Genomic DNA, 16994 nt, shown 5'->3' on the forward strand with positions numbered 1-16994 from the left:
TGGAGAAATCTGGAGGAATTTGGATGAATCGGAGGAATTTGTGAGAGAAAAACACTGTTCCGGATGAAAAAATAAGCGGATGAAGCTGGGTTTAAGGGCACGCGAATATGATGTCTTAGTATAAATCCTATTGCCAATAGCATGTTAGCAACTGAACTTGGCTTGATTACATGTACGGTGATGTACGATGTGGCGCTCGGCGCTGCATCTAGATCACGACTTCAGGAGTTGAGCACCGGAGAATGGCCGCAGCCAAAGTCAACATAATGGTGTTTCAGCAGCCGCAGGTACTCATCGAGCCCGTAGGTTTTCTGGATCTCCTCGTCTGTCCGGTCGACGATGTCGCCCTCTTCCATTAACCAATCCTTATTCCTCATCCACCAAGAGAAAAACGAGTCGTCCGTCCAGAGCTCGTCGGGATCGTCGGTCACAGTAGAGTTCTCATCAGGGAGCCCGCGGCGGCTTTGTTGGGTGTTGTCTTTCTCTTCGTCATTATTGGGTGTGGGCGTGCCAGCCTCTGCCTCGGTGGGACGGCCGCGGCGTCGCCTGCGCGCCGAACTAGCCGGGTTCTTGTCGTCCGCGGCGGCCTTCCTCTTGCGCCCGGACGACTCCGCCGCCGACGCCGAGGCGCTCGCGCGCGGGCTGAAGTAGATCTTGCAGAGGACCACGTCGTCGGCGTCGGCGCCGTCGAGGCTGAGCTCCACCATCAGCCACCCCGACCGGACGCGCCGCCCGTCCACCTTCGTCACGAACGAGAAGCCCTGGCGGTGCCCTACCAGGATCCGGCCGGCGCCGGATCCCTCCACCACGGGCTTCGCGCCGGCCTCCGAGTGCCAGCACCCTTCCCCGGTGTCCACCGTGCGCGCCTTGCGCTGCCCGTCGCGGGTCTTGGCCCTCACGGCAGAGAAGAAGTACCACGCGCTGTCGCCGTTGCTCTCGACCGCCGGGGCGAGCCGGGCCGTGAGCGCGGCGGGGCCGGCGGAGTAGACGTCCGCGTCATGGATGAACGACGCGCTGCACGGCCTGTCTCTGCCGTCGCCGGAGATGACGCGGGGGCGGAGGAAGGACGTGATGAGCTCTTCCTCGGATGGGTGGGCCGCCAAGTCGGGCCGCGGCCGTGGGCGTGGGCCTGGCGCTGTCTTGGAACGGGTGGCGACCATGGCCCAACGGAGAATGTGAGCATATACAAGTGTGACCCACGGAACACGGTAAGAATATAGGGGGTATACAGTAATCGAATCGAATCGGACGAAAATTATAATCGATTCTGAGGATAGCTTCGCAGCCGTCTCGGCGTCTTATATCGAGCGGAATATGATGGCTGGTGTGCGAAGGCCGAAACCGACTCGAACCGTTCTTTCATGACACGGAAAGGAAACACAATTCCAAACTCGGTTTGCACGGCCCGTTGCTGATCGATCGTCCGACCCGTATGATTGAGGGGGGCAGTGGGCTGAAACCAATGCAGATGGGAAGCTGGGGCTTGACCGTTTGAGTTTTTTTTTTGAAACGTGGCCGTTTGAGCTTTTTTAAGTTGTGTGGTGATACTAAGGGTGTGTTTGGTTGAGCTGTGGCTGTGGAAAAAAGCTGCTGTGGGCTGTGAGCTGTGGAAAAGCTGCTGTGGGCTGTAAGCTATGGAAAAGCTGAAAGCTGTTTGGTTAAACAAGTATAAAATATACCTTCTATCTTTATCTCTCTTGAAACAACTATGGAAGAGCTTTTTATTCCACCAATTTCGAAAAGCAGAAAGCCAAAAGCTAAAAGCAGGATCAAACCAGCTTTCAAAAATGTACTACGAAAAAGCAGCTGCTTCTGAAAAAACAGCCTCTAAAAGCAGCCCCTTTGGTTAGCCTTTGGCTTTTAGGGCTAAAAGCCAAAGCCAAAAAACCCAACCAAACAGACCCTAAAGGTCTAAAGCCAACATCTATATGCCTATATACCATGTGATCGAAGCAACGACTATCCATATCTATATATGTCACATTCTATAGCACACTCTTTCCGTCCCAAAATAAGTGATGTTTTAGATTTGTCCTAAGTTGCATTTTAAGTTTGACCAAAATTATAGAAAAAATAGTAATGTTTATAGAAAAAACTTAGTTATAGATTTATTTCGGAGAAGTATTTATAAATCTATAACTAAGTTATACATGATCCAATGAGTATGAAATTTTTACTACAGTTCAAGTATATAAGAATTAGCCCACCATAAAAATTTCACGACAATTGGACCATAGAACTGCAGTTGTGAATTAATTAAACAAAAACATAGATCTAAAGTTACAACAAAAATTTGTACTAAAACATACCATATTATATGTTCAGTGTGTAGATCTACTCATGTGGAGTCCAATAAAATTAGATTTTCTATTTTATGATTTTTCTATGATTTACTATAATTTTTTAAAAATTCAGCCAAAATAAAAAAAAAGAAAAAGACAAAATCGTCTTTGAAAACCGCTTATAACCGGTCAGGGAGGTAAAACGAATGGTTTTAAAAGTTTAGGGAGATAGTTTATCCGGTTTTAGAGTTCAGAGAGAAAAAGCTGACTTTCGCAAAAGATGAGGGAGGTAATGTGGACTTTTTCCAGTTCTCATTGTCCTTAACCTCTCGAAACAATTCAGCCCCTCATGTTCAAAGCTTCTATGACTGAAATTTCTAAAGGTGGCTCCATTTCTAAGGGTGGGTAAGAGGGGGTGCCATGGCCTCGACGACAGTAGGGAGGAGTGGGAGGGGGGAGGGGGCTCGTGCCCCTCCCTACCCCACCGCTAGATCTGGCCTTGCTCAGGTTCTCGTCACGCCGTCAACAAGCTTCGGTTGGCTCATCTGTCATCTTGAGTTATCCTGGATTCAGCAGGGATGAAACCACCGCCACTAGGAAGCAGTGGTTACCTAAGATTTTGAGATGGGAGTGACCGAGGATGATATAGATCCTACGATTTTGAGGGGCCTAGAGCAAAACTAAAACCAAAACTCTTTAATATAAATATTATTGTAATGATTATCAATTTATGTATGTGTGAAAGAATTGTTACCAACAAATACTTAAAGTTCATTCTAAAGCATATAATACTCATTTTAAATAATTCAACAATTATCTTAATGTTTTCTTAAATAATAACACATTGGCTCATTACCGGAAACATTAAATATGCCGAGTGTTTTTTTATTTGCCGAGTGCAATTCATCGGGCACTCGACAAAGAGCTAATTTGTCGAGTGTAGTGAAGAAGACACTCGGCATACATATTACACTCGGTAAAAAACCAGATTTGCCGAGTGTAGAATATAAGACACTCGGCAAACCATAATACGACACTCGGCAATAAATTAACACTCGGCAAAATACTATCACATGACCAGCAGGTGCGACGGCCGTCTGACGGCGTGCCAGTCGTTAGCAAAAGTGTAACTTTGCAGAGTGTTTTTCTCCAGCACTCGGCAAAATGATAAGTTTGCTGAGTGTTTTTCTCCAGCACTCGGCAAAATGATAAGTTTACCGAGTGTTTTTCCCCAGCACTCGGCAAAGCCAAAACTTTTTTTTCTCTCCTACTCTCCAAACTTTTTCTACCATCCACATGCAACATGTGTTATTACATGTTAAAATTTGGTATATTTCTGAATCCGTTTGATATATTTAATTAATTTATTACGTTTAGAGGAATTTTTTTGGTATAAGTCAAATTTGAACTACAAGTGATTCAAATAATAGAATAAAATGAGTGGAAAAAAATAATATTCATGTCATTGAGTCCATTTTGAGGCCTTGCCTGAGAAATAAAAAGAATTTTTCAACATCTTGTTCACGAAACCCGACCATGAATGTGTGGTCGAATGGTTTTTAAATTCTAAAAAAAGCAAACGAAGTCTGAAAATCATGAGATTTATCAAAATCTCATGATATCATATGTGGAGACTGTGGTAAAAAAATGAGAAGGTTTCGAACAATCTGTCATGTACGATGTTTATAATCCGAAGTATCTTAGAAGAAGAATCGTAGCGTAGAGAAGGATTCGGTAAGATTTGGATTCAAAGTGACTGTCGAATTAGGGTTTGACTTCATATCTTTTTGTATAGGCAATAGAGAATATAGATTGATTCATGTGTAATTTTGGTAAATTTATGGATCCGTTCGATAATTTTAATTTGTTAAGTGCAATTATAGAATTTTAATTGATATACATTGAATTTGAGCCACAACTACATTAAATAATAAGTTTTTTTCACTCCTGACCATGAAACTTTTTCTACTCTCTACATACAATATGTGGTACTCCATGTTAAGATTTGGTGTATTTCTGGAACCGTTTGCTATATTTAATTAATTTATTACATTTCAAGGAATTTTTTTTGTATAAGTCAAATTTGAACTGCAAGTGATTCAAATAATATAATAAAATGAGTAGAAAAATGATATTCATGTTATTGAGTCCCGTGTGAGGCCTTGTTCAGGAAATGAAAGAAAAATTTGAACATCTTGTTCACGAAACCCGACCACGAACGTGTGGCCGAATGGTTTTTAAATTCTAAAAAAAGCAAACGAAGTCTGAAAATCATGAGACTTGTCAAGATCTCGTGATATCATACATGGAGGTTGTGATAAAAAATTGAGAAGGTTTCGAATAATCTGTCACGTACGATGTTTACAAACCAAGGTATTTTAGAAGAAGAATCGTAGCGTTGAGAAGGATTCGGTAATATTTGGAGTCAAAGTGACAATCGAAATGGAGTTTGACTTCAGAACTTTTTGTATAGGCAATATAGAACATATATTGATTGATGTGTAATTTTGGTAATTTTTTGGATCCGTTCGATAATCTTCATTTGTTAAGTGTAATTATAGAATTTTAATTGATATACATTGAATTTGAGCGACAAACTGCAAGAACTAATAACTTTTTTTCACTTTAGGCCAAACTTTTTCTACTCTCTACCTACAACATGTGGTACTCCATATTAAGATTTGGTATATTATAATGGAATAATATTGGTAGAAAAATCAAATGAAAAAATGGGTTTGCCGAGTGCCCTGCCGAGAGTCAAATCTGGGACACTCGGCAAACATCTTTAAGGGCCCCACACATATGCAGTTTAGGTATTAAAAATTAAAAAAAAACAAAACAGGGGTTTGCCGAGTGTTAGATTGCGGGCACTCGGCAAAGCTCCCTCGTAACCACACTCAAACTTAACACACCCGCACACACACCCCAATATCGCCCGTGCACGCCCGCACCGCCGCCTGGCCCCGTCGCTGGTCCCACGCCCGCCCACACTGCCGCCCGGCCCCGCCGCTGGTCCCGTGCCCGCCTACACCACCGGCCGGCCCCGCCGCTGGTCCCGCGCCCGCCCACACCACCAGTCGGCCCCGCCACCCGCCCACACCGCCTCCACGCCGGCCCCCCGTGCGCCGCACGCTGTTTCATCAAATCGGAGAAAAAAAACGTACCGCCGCCGTCGGTCCCTGCGAGCGAGCCGCCCCCTGCGGACTGCCCGCCACCCTTGGCCGGCCTCCGGCCGTCCTCGGCCAGCCTTTGGTTGCCCTCGACGGTAGCCTCCTCCGGTCTCCCTCTGCACCGGGCTACTGCTGCTCTACTCCCGCCAGCCGTTCCCCTCCACACTAGGTTGCTGCTCTGCTCTCGACGGTCGCTGTCCTTCCCGCTCCTCTCCTCACAGTGGAGGGTAAGCATGTTGATCTGCCATCCCCTGCTCCTCTCTCCTCTACTCACTACCTCCTCCCTCTCTAGATTGATTATTAGAATGTTTGGTTGCTCTGTCTAAACTCTGAATACCTCTGAACTCTGAACTTCTAGTCAGAGCCTGAATCTATCTGTTCTACAGACTTGGAGTGCTAGTGTTGACATGTTTAGCTGATTGCATCTATCTGTATTGCCTCAATGTTATGAGCTTCTGACTGCATCTATTTGCATTAGCTGAACATGGGAGCCTATGACTGCATCTATCTGTATTGTCTCAATGTTTAGGAAGGGGGCCACAATCATCCTCTACACTTGTGTTTGCTGCTGTTGACTGCTCTTCATTCAATTCTTTTTGGTGGATTTGTAGCAGCTCAATCTGGCAAGTGGTGAAGCTGCTGTTCAGCATCACTAACAGCAGAAAATTTGACAAGTGCACAGACAGACCATCCACGCTTTCAGGACTTTGGCTTCAGGTCAGCGTGGTCTAATTTCCTGTGTTTTTTGTGCTATAGAGATGAAATGTCAAACTATCAGTATCAGTATGTGACTATGTGTGCTACTATATGAACATGGGCTGCAGTACAAGATTTGATGCAGATAAGTAGATCAGCAGTAGTATTTTCTTTGATGCAGAACTGACAGCCATGTATTTTAATGAGACTCGATTATGTGATAATTAACTATAAATTTAAGAGCATTATATATGTATGTTCGTTCAGTCATTCATTCAGTCATATACAAAAATAAAAACAGCACTATAGTACCAGTCAACTTAGTTATCAGCTTAGTTCAGTGTAATTGATCAGTTCCGTCATGAAGATGCATTTTCTTGTCGCAACGTCTTAAAGTTAAGAACAAGCTCCTATTGTGATCATCGTAGCATGTGTATGTGGTTGTCGGCCATCGTGTCGTTGGTTTGATATGTATGTGGTTGTCGGTCATCGTGTCGTTGGTTTGATATGTATGTGGTTGTCGGCCATCGTGCCGTTGGTTTGTTGCGGGTTTTGGTTACCTCACCGTGTAGGGGAGGTGCTGCCGAAATTTACAATTGACACTATTATAATTATTTGTTGCAGGAGAGGCTATTGCTAGGATTATTCCCCACCGTCCTCGACTCGTCACTTTGCAGGACAGCAAGGTGAGGCATCCTACACCCCTCTTTTCATATCATGTCCGTATATCACGTAACTTAGCTAGGTGTCTCCCATTCGAAAGAGATACGGTTGAAAATATACAGATCTTTGCATATCTATAACCGTATCTATTTTGAATTGTCCACGTTTTTTGGACAGCTCGAGGATGTGTAGATGGAGTTAGTTTCCATACTCTACTTGGATCCGAGACAGAGTTTCAGCAGCATCTCCCTGTTGTTCTCCGGATACACAATCTCCCTATCAGGACGTGTATTTGGAGAACAACGGGGAGATGCTGTCGAAATTCTGTCTCGGATAGGAGTAGAGCATGGAAACTAACCCCATCTACACATCCTCGGGTGGGATTATGACCTATCTTCACCTATTAGACAATATAGGAACCTGTAAATGTAATTGATTTTTATATTACTTGGTGATATGTTAGAGGATGGATGACTGTGAGTGGATGTACACGGGCCGCTCTAGTCAGGGTTCGATGACCGATGAATGGATTGCGAAGACCGATGCTTTCTTAGAACTAGCATTTGCAAGGGTTAAAGGAGTGCGTATCGTCATTAGCTGTTGTTAGCCTTCACAGTTGAGGAAAAAAAGACTACTAGTGTTGTTTAATCTTGTCTCACACATGCTAATCTCTTCTCCTTTGTGCAGCATCAATCGGCGGCATCGAATGAGCCTCATGACCCAGCCCCGTCGCAGCGGAATTCGTGGTCTAAGTGAAGCCCTATCGCAGTGAACTCGTGGCCTAAGTACTTGTGATTTTATTTGTATTTGCATTTGTGGATTACCTGTGACTACTTATGGTTGTGAATGAACCTACTTGTGATTCTGAAGTTTATTTGCATCTATGTGTTGTCGATATATCTATATGAACTGCCTGTGATGCCTATTGTGAACTATCTGTGATGGATGTGATGTTTATTTGAATGTGGTACGTGGCTGTGACCGAACCAAATAAACTGATTATTTGTGACAGCTTTGCCGAGTGTAACACTCGGCAAAGAGGACTTTTACCGAGTGCCAGGTGTAAAACACTCAGCAAACTAGACACGTGGCAAAATTCTGTGCATTCTGGGACTAAAATGGCATCTTTGTCGAGTGTCTGCCCTATGACATTCGGCAAAAAAGCCAAATTCTGTGGATTTTGGAACGATCTTTGCTGAGTGCCTAAACTTTGACACACGACAAAAGAAGTCACTTTGCCGAGTGCCCACACTTTGACACACGGCAAAAAAAAGACGCTTTACCGAGTGCCCACACATTGACACACGGCAAAAAAGCAAGATTTGCTGAGTGCTCACCCTTTGACACACGGCAAAAAGGCCAGGTTTGCTGAGTGCCCAAACTTTGACACACGGCAAAAATGCAAGCTTTGTCGAGGGCCTAATATTTGACACTCGGCAAACGCGTCGTGACCGTTTCCACTCCGTCACGCACTTTTTTCGTCGAGTGTCATTTTCAGCTCTTGACAAAGTCTTTGCCGAGTGCCCGACTGAAAACACTCGGCAAAGCTACTGTTTGCCGGTACTGTAGATGTCGTGTGCTCTTTGCCGAGTGTTTTTCGGGCTTTGCCGAGTGCCTGTGGCACACGGCAAAACTACTGTTTCCGGCAGTGGCTGAAACTTTTCTTTAAACATTCCTACATTTAAATTCACTTGTAATGATATCCATATCAATCTGATCCAATAACTTTCTTCTATATACATAAAGTAGCCAAACTATTTGTCTATTTATCTGAGGATTATCATTGTCGTTATGATTCTGTTAACTCGTCTACTTGTTTATTGTCATTTTATTTCTCTCGCTGTCAGATACATATTTTGTAAATGACATGAAGGTGCTGAAATTTAGAGAAACAATTAGTGCGAGTACACGAATAAATTTACTAGATTAATCTTAGCAGCTACCACGAAGAAGTTGGAAATATCAATAATATCTATCCCAAGACAATTATCCAATCAGTCAATTATGACGCTACAATGAAAATGTAACTTTATCTATGGCAAAGCCTATGACACGTACCTTCTTGCATTATGTTTATAGTACATCCCGAGTAAGGATCAAAGGTGCCATACTTGACGAGTAAGGATCAAAGGTGCCATACTTGACGAGTAATGAGTTCATGACCAAACTGATCATGGGTTTACAACTTTACCTCCTCTGTTGATTGCTAAGGCCTTGTTCCTTTCATCCTTAAATCATGGAGATTTGGAGGGATTAGAGAGGATTAAGAAGGATTTTGACTTGTAGAGAATTTAATCCCAAGAATCCCTTCCAATCCCCTTGGTTTTGGAGTAAAATGAGCATGCCTGGGAATTGGGGATGAATAGCATGCGGCCCATGCTGGTGGTGCTCTGTTGCGGAATGTCGGGTCTTGGCATGTGGCTGTGTGGGCAGCCGATCGCGGGATCAGATTTGGGGCTTCGCCAAGATTTGCATCGAAAAATCCTAGAACATGATGCGATGGAAGATAAAACTTGCCCTGGAATAGTGTACTCATGAGTTACGATGTCTAGATTACCTGCCACTCTTCACGTTTCTGTTGGGCATAACCTAATACAACTACACAATAAACATCTGGAAGAGGAGCCCTTTGCGTCCGGGGGCCTAGGGATGTCGCCCCGCTCACCACCCTCCAGGGCCAGGCCTGGGCTCCCTGGGCCCACGGCTCCTCTAGATATGGCTCCCTCCCCGTAGATGACAGCTCAGATGGTAGAACGCCGAGGATGATGAGCGGGTCCCGTTTGGCATTGTCTCACTGAATGAATTTGAGGACCTAAATTTGGGTGCTGTTGTTGGAGCCAAAGAAAAAAATTGAGCCAACAAAAATAGAAGAGCACTCCAATCAAAAGTAGTTGCTCTTGATTTTAAAAGAGTAGTTGCTCTTAGATATTTAGCACTAGCAGCATGCAAAAAAGGCTACGGAGTATGGACGTCTCTCTTTACGAGGCTATAGAGCCCCCTTTCTAAGCTTATCTAAAAAAAATCTATACAGCTAGTAGCAGACTGTATTATTAGCCTGGCTCTAAAGCTGCACTCACCCTCCTATGGTCCTACATATGGCTCTCTTGCTGAGAGCACTAATGACTATTGTGATTGCCTTGATAATTTGAGAACACATATTTAGGTCTTGTTTAGTTCCTCCTCCTAGAGTTTACTCCTTATCCAATCGAATGTTTGACATATGTATGGAGTATTAAATATAGACTAAAAAATAACTAATTGCACAGTTTGTGACTAATTTGCAAGACGAATCTCTTAACCCTAATTAGTCCATGATTTGACAACGTTATGCTACAGTAACACATGTGCTAATGACAGATTAATTAGGATTAATAAATTCGTCTAGCGGATTACCGATTGATTATGTAATTTTTTATTAGTATCCGAACACCCCCATGTGACACCTCACCACTTTACACCCTGGATTTAAACAAGACCTTACTTGTGTAGGCTCTTTCCTAGATTGAAGGGGATTGCCGGAGGGTTTTCAAAGTTTGTGAAATTGTGTATACAAGTACAGAGGAGGCTCGAATAACTCAAGAATTTATAATGAACACATCGCACTTGTTCTGGCCAGATTTGCAAAACAAGTGTAGTTTTAACTCTTTTCTAAGCTAAATTATTTTAATTTTAATTAAATTTACAGAGAAAATACCAACATAAGTGCACTTTTGAATATAGATTTTATAATAATATAAGATAATAATCTGGTATTGTAAACATTAAGAATTTTTTAATATGAATTTCATCAAACTAAAATGGTTTGATATTAGACAACGATTAGAGAGAATGCCGGACAAGCTCAAAATATCTACTACCTCTAGCAGCACGCAAAAAAGGTTATGGACGTCTCTTTCCGCGCGGCGAGCCGGCGACAGAGCCCATTTCTAAGCTTATCTCCAAATCGCACAGCCATCCGCTTCTGTCGTCTCATCCCATCATCCGTCATGGCGGCCTCCTTCCTCAGGCCCCTCCTCCCTCCCCAACCCCTCCTCTGCGCCCGCAGACCCCACCTCCCCGCTGCTCTCACCACCACCGTACGCTGCACTGCCGCGCCCAAACCGGCAACCTCGACGCCGAAACCCAGCCAGGAAGAGGCCAACATCCGAGCACTACAGCAAGTAGTACCGCAAGTAGAACCCAACGGCGGCGCCGCCACTCCGGACGAGGCGAACGGCAGCAACCCCAACAGCATCCCCGACGAGGAGACCCCGGCGTCGGCGACGGTGACCACCTCCTTCGCGGTGGCTCGGCGGCTGCCGTCCGCCATCTCCCCGGACCGGCGGCCGCGGACGGCGCTGACGCAGGAGGAGCCGCCCAACTACGAGATCGGGTGGAAGCGCACCAAGCCGCTGCCGCTGGAGAAGTCCCGGGGGTGGGCCATCGCCGACTTCCTGGAGAAGCTGGACGGCCTGCTGGCGCGCGGGCGGTACGGGTCCGCGCAGCTGCTGGGCACCGTGGCCGGCGTGGTGACGGAGCGCGCCCGCGAGGAGGCCGAGGTCCTGGTGGCCGAGGGCGGCGTGGAGGAGCGCGTCGTCACGGAGCTCTTCCGCGTGCTCCGCCTCGTGGAGATGGACGTGGAGATGGTCAAGGCGGCCGTCAAGGAGGAGACCGTCAAGGAGCGCGTCGAGACGGCGCGCGCCCGCTGCCGCCAGGCCATCCTCGTCGCCCTCTCGCTCTGAAGCCGATGACACTATATATATAGTCAAGGGAGATTAGCGTGATAGTATTGGTTTTTTCGGTTACTGGAAATCAATCTTGCCGCGTGCTGGGTTATCTATCTGGAAAAAAAAATCTCTGCACTCAGTGGATGCAGTATACATGGGCAGGGTATGCTATTGCTGCCTGACAGCGTCATGCCGTGCAAACAAAGTGTGAAACTCCTGATCCGGTCGCCTGATCGCGATCGTATTATGGGCGATCTGTACAAATCTGTACTGCCGATCTAGGAGAACTCCTCTCCTTAGTTGATCTTGACCTTCACGTTCAGTTTGTCCATTAGAATTGCGTGGGTTCAGCACCAGCTTCTCCACCATCAGGAGCTATCCGTTGTTCAGGGGACACGGGGTACTGCACCCAAAGTTCCCAAAAGCGGTATTAAGCGGCTGCTTAAGCGCGCTGAAGCACTACGCGGGAGGCTGCTGCTTCGCTTTGGGCCATAAGACATAAGAGGCCCCTAACCGGCGCTTCAGCGGACGCGGACGCGCGCGGAGCGCGGAAGCCGCTGAGGCGAAGAAAGGTGCCGCGGAAGCCCTACTCCGCGGCCGCTCAGCGAGCTAGCAACCAGGCGGGAAAGGCAGCGCGGGAAATGGATGCGCGCACCATGCGGAAGTTCCAATCAGGCGCGCGCCGTGCGGAACCCGATTCGGGGCGTGGGAGAGGAGGGAATAAAAGCAGAAGAGACTTCCCGCCACCGCCCGCCGACCGACGCGGGACGCCTGCCAATGCCAGACCGACGCTCGACGCCCGCTGACTGCTGATTCGAGCCGCCGCTGGAGGAGGTCGAGCTCGTCGGTCTCTTCCCCAAGTCCAACGTCTCTTCCCCAAGGTCGAGCTCGAGCCGCCCCCATCTTCGGTGTCGTCCTCTCGATTCTCTTCCCCACGCTCGGCAAGGTGAGCTCCTCTGCCTCTGCTTGACTTCTTCACTGTTTGCTGCTCTCTCCTCTGCTTCTCCGTTCGTTCTCCCTTCCCTTCTCCTCCCTCCCCTTCTTTTGAGTCCTAATGTGTGCTACACTGCTACTACTAGGCTCCAGTTCCATATAGGTGTGCGTATGTGCAGTCTTCGATTGCTAGATTAGTTTATGCCTAATTTCTTCCTTGCTTTTGTTGTACAGATTAGTAGAATACAGATTTCTTGTTTTGTTTTGTGCTTTTAGATTTCTTGTTGTGTCGTGCAGCACTATAGATTAGTGATTAGTTAGTCTATGCCTAATTCCTTTGCTTCTTGCCCTTGTCTAGATTAATAGAATACTAATTAAGTAATTATAGGATGGAGGTTGTTGGGACACAAGCAGTAGGAGAACCCCAATCAGCAGTAGAGGAAACTTTGTCTCTCGAGAGGAAGTCAGATGATGTAGGATGGGAATATGGGTATCTATGTGATCCTACCAATCTTAATGTGGTAGAACCGCCTAATCTAATGCCTTCCAGGAGTGCTTGTCTTCCATTAGACACTAAGCACTCAGGGCAGAACACTAAATTGCTCGGTTCCGTCGGGCACACCCCAAGGGAGAACAAAAAAATCCACGTTTTTGTCATCAGAATCACAAATGAGAGAATAAAGCTTACATAATTCTTAACCATTTCTTACATCCCTTTTATTACAACATCAGAGTATAATAGTTATTATTATAACAGTGGAATATAATCATATTATCAGAGTTATGAATAATTTAATGTAACAGCAGAATATAAACATGTGATCATAATTACAGCGAAAATAATTACCTGTTCATGGTATGATGAAGCATTGATGAATAAACTATGACAACAGATTATGAAACTTTCATTTATAAAAATATTTGGTGAGAGTTATAAATAACAACTACGATCACAGCGTAAAGGAATCCTCGCTGAGCCCACCAGGAGGTATCCACACACAAGAGTCAGCTCTAGCATCCACCTGTAACATGCATCAGGGGGAATAAAACCCTGAGTACTCAATTGTACTCAGCAAGACTTACCCGACAGGAGGAAAGAAAAGACTCCAAGGATATGCAAGGCTATCTGGCTTGTGGGTTTATTGTATTTGCAGGAAGCATTACTAAGCGTACGTTCTTATATTCGATTTTTATTAATAGCCGCATTGGTTCATTAACTAACCATTCTATGTAAGCACCTGTGCTACTTTCAGACAGGTGGTAAGCAATCAAATTTCTTTTTTTCCATTTCCATCTTTCATCTTTCAGTTCTTACTACGGTGCTAGGCATAAGACAAGCTGTACCGACTCGGCGGCGATTCGCGAACCAATATCCCTAGCTGGGTACTCTGAAAACACACGCCCCGCTTGTACCTCGGGTACAAGCAGGACCAACCCATCACCCTCCTGTCCTGGGGTCCTAGGTCCCCGTCCAAACTGGGACTCCAAGCCTCTACCCCTGAGTCCCGGACTTAGTACGGTGCAAGGACCTCCTCCACCAAAAAGAAATCCTAACAGTCGGTCCGAAAAGAGTCGGAACCCACGACAAGAGAGTAATAAGTCTTCCAAGCGCCCATACACAAGTATGTGCTCGGGATAATAAATCTGTGACTTTCCTCGATGGCTTATTCAACGATCGGTCCTTAACCGACACAGACAGGGAAAACAGTGTAACTAGGCCATACCCCGTATCCATGGCGACACAACCTATTACACCCACCAATACCCAACCATGTCCCTGTCCGGTCACAATTTTCCTTTCCACCATTTTTATATTCCAAGTGATAATAATCCAATAATATATTTCCTATCTCTCACGAGTGACAGCCATCACTCGACTTCTACCGGAGTCCTGTAGCATAGCATTCTACACGATCATGTCATACTAGTAAGACTCATAGGATAAAGATATATATGAAAGTGGCTTTCATTCAACTCCTTAAAACTTAATGCACAAATATAATTTAAATTGCAGAAAAGTAGGAGTTATGCATCGGGGCTTGCCTAGGTAAGATATATATTAAAAAGTTAGTATCTGCATCTTCAGATCATCCACCATCAACTGGATAGAAAGCCCATTGTATCATCTCCTGGTGAGAATACCATTACACTATCTTCGAATTCCTAATCATCCTTCAATTGGTCCGTTGATCCATCAACGTACCTATATGATATGCATTGATGCAAATACATAGATGTAAATAACCAATGACAGCCGAAACGCTTAGAAATCCGATCACGCCTCACAAGCTAACGAGATAGCTCTAACGCTGGTCTACGCATCCATGTTGTCGAATAAGACGTTATTTCCCAACAATTATTTGAGTTATATAAACCTAAGTTGTTTCTTTATCCTATTCTATCAATTTAATCTTTATTCACAATAGAACATCATTATCTATCTAGCAAACTAATTTTTTTGGAGCTACAAAAATTACAGTAAGTACCAAATATTGCTAGGAGCCTACTATAAAAATTTTAGATTCAATACTATTACCAATTTATCACAACAATTCCTACAAGTTTATATTTTTACAATATTAAGCACCTTAAATTAATTATATAGCTTCCAAGAATATTATCACACTATATGAACAAAATATAATAACAGGTAGATCATGATTTTAGGAACTAAACAAAACTAGTTTGGCATTTTTACGATTTTTCTATGATTTTCTACAAATTTTACAAGTTTATTTACGAAACTAAATTAACAATTGCTTAGAAATCTAAAAGGGCCCGTGGCCATCAGATCGGCCCAGTGGATATGTGGCCCAAACGCAAAGCAGCAGATGGCCCACAGACGCGCAGGCAACGGGCGGCCCAAAGGCGCGCGCGGCAGGCCGGCCCAGCGCAGGCGCGAGCGGCCCAGACAGCGACAGCAGGCTGACCCATGCGCGGATGGGGCACGAGCAGCCTAGTCAGTCACGCGGCCCAGCGACGCGGACACGAGTGCGGCCCAACAAACCGGCGTAGGCACGGGTAAGCAGCCAGCCCACGCGCGGGAGTAGGCCGGCCCAGGAGGGATCCACAGCGGTCACGGCAATCTTCCAAAAGAGTCCCCGTTTTATCCCATAATTGCCAAAACCATTGAGACTACTATTCCTGTGAGTCATGTATTCACGTAGGGAACCCCGAACAAAAATATCTACCTTAATCCTTACCCTTCTCCCGTCTTTGTGAAGCAGAGGAGCAGAGGACGGCGGCTCTAGCAACCAAATCCTGGCCCCTGCGCGCCCACCGGTGGTGAGGAGACGGCGTGGGGCAACGTGGGCCCTAGCGCGCTTGCGCGCATGGCGGACAGCGAAGGAAGCGGCTGCGCTGGTAGGGTGGCATGGCATGCTTGTGCACGCAGTGGCAGCGATGGAAGCGTCCACAGCTGGGGGGGAGCGTGGAGATGGAGCGACGCTTCACCAGCGGTGAGGGCGAGCCGCACGACCGCACGACAAGGCCGCCGACAGGTGCGATGAGAGCGGCGGTGGACGAGCACGACCGCACGACCGCACACACGGCGGCAGGCGTAGCCACATCGCGATTGGAGGCGGCGTTGCAGGGAGAAAAAGGAGGGGCGATGCGGAGCCGTGCTCGATGCGGACGGACCAGCGAGACGCGACGATGGCGCGGGAGGAGCAGCAAGAGCACCGGCGCGTAGGCACGGGAGGAGCGGCAAGAGCACCGACGCGTAGGCACAGGAGGAGCGACGCTGCGACTACGGTCTAGCGTGGGGCCGAGGGCGCAGCAGCCTGGCGCGTTTGCTGGCCGTTAATGGGAGCAGCGTAGGTGCCAGCGGAGGTCACCCGATGCAGCTTGGTTCACCGAGGGGCGCGTGCGGTGGTGATGGGCTCAAGCTCATGTAGTACCATGCTGTGGGGCAGCGGCGGAATAAGGTGCGGCCACTACGGCGACGCGCGACGCGAGGAAGAAGAGGAGGGCACCAGCACATGGTAGCACGGGCAGCGAGGTGGAGGCGCGTGCGACACCGCGGAGCAGGGAAGGAAGTCGTGTGCGAGCTAGGCAAGCGGAGCTACGCGCGGCTCCGGTGAACGGGCTGAGGAGCTTCACGTGCGAGGGAAGGCCAAGGCGTCGTGGGCGTCGTGGAGCTACGGAGACAGCGCTGAGGCTTGCGCGCATGGTGGGGGAGAGAAAAGCTAACGACGACGGGCGGGAGCTGGGACGTGTCCTCAACAGCAGAAATAGAAAAAAGAAGGGAGGAAAGCAGCACGAGGTTCGGCCGAACTTGGCAGACAAACAAAGGCAGCAGCAGCAGCTCAGAGATGACTCGTCATAGACATGTTGGTGATGGCAAACAAACCCGCGTACACGGCGATGGGAAAGAGCAAAGGCAAGGACAAGCAAGGACAGACCGCAGAGCCAGGCAAGATAAGATCGAGACATCAGAAATAGAAAAGAAGGAAGAAAACAACGTGAGTGACTCGGCCAACTTCAATAACATCGGCATAGTGCGGCGGGCTTCGGCGGCTTTGCAGATCGACGGGATGACGGAG

The 16994-nt window shown here is 46.7% G+C and overlaps 2 protein-coding genes and 1 long non-coding RNA gene across 4 annotated transcripts; 2 read left to right on the forward strand and 1 right to left on the reverse strand.

Moving 5' to 3' along the window:
- Positions 1–221: 221 nt before the first annotated feature.
- Positions 222–1160, reverse strand: LOC136454975 (NAC domain-containing protein 18-like). The gene has a single exon (XM_066455196.1). It carries the CDS (start codon positions 1158–1160, stop codon positions 222–224), a length of 939 nt encoding a protein of 312 aa, XP_066311293.1.
- Positions 1161–5371: 4211 nt separating this feature from the next.
- Positions 5372–7734, forward strand: LOC136452708 (uncharacterized). 2 transcript variants are annotated; one of them, XR_010758887.1, is made up of 4 exons: positions 5372–5679; positions 5982–6169; positions 6773–6834; positions 7499–7734. It is a non-coding gene; the product is annotated as an uncharacterized lncRNA (long non-coding RNA). The 2 variants fall into 2 exon arrangements; XR_010758886.1 differs by having other exon boundaries at positions 6064–6169.
- Positions 7735–10680: 2946 nt separating this feature from the next.
- On the forward strand, positions 10681–11819 carry LOC136452709 (protein CHLORORESPIRATORY REDUCTION 41, chloroplastic-like). Its single transcript, XM_066453300.1, has one exon. It carries the CDS (start codon positions 10693–10695, stop codon positions 11530–11532), a length of 840 nt encoding a protein of 279 aa, XP_066309397.1. The 5' UTR covers positions 10681–10692; the 3' UTR covers positions 11533–11819.
- The last annotated feature ends 5175 nt before the right edge of the window (positions 11820–16994 follow it).

This window comes from Miscanthus floridulus, chromosome 5 (assembly GCF_019320115.1).
Source record: "Miscanthus floridulus cultivar M001 chromosome 5, ASM1932011v1, whole genome shotgun sequence".
In the NCBI taxonomy this organism is placed as follows: Eukaryota; Viridiplantae; Streptophyta; class Magnoliopsida; order Poales; family Poaceae; genus Miscanthus; species Miscanthus floridulus.

Excerpts from the sequence above, each read along its gene's own strand:
- LOC136454975 (XM_066455196.1), bottom strand. The coding sequence starts at position 1,160 with ATGGTCGCCACCCGTTCCAAGACAGCGCCAGGCCCACGCCCACGGCCG.
- LOC136452709 (XM_066453300.1), top strand. The coding sequence starts at position 10,693 with ATGGACGTCTCTTTCCGCGCGGCGAGCCGGCGACAGAGCCCATTTCTA.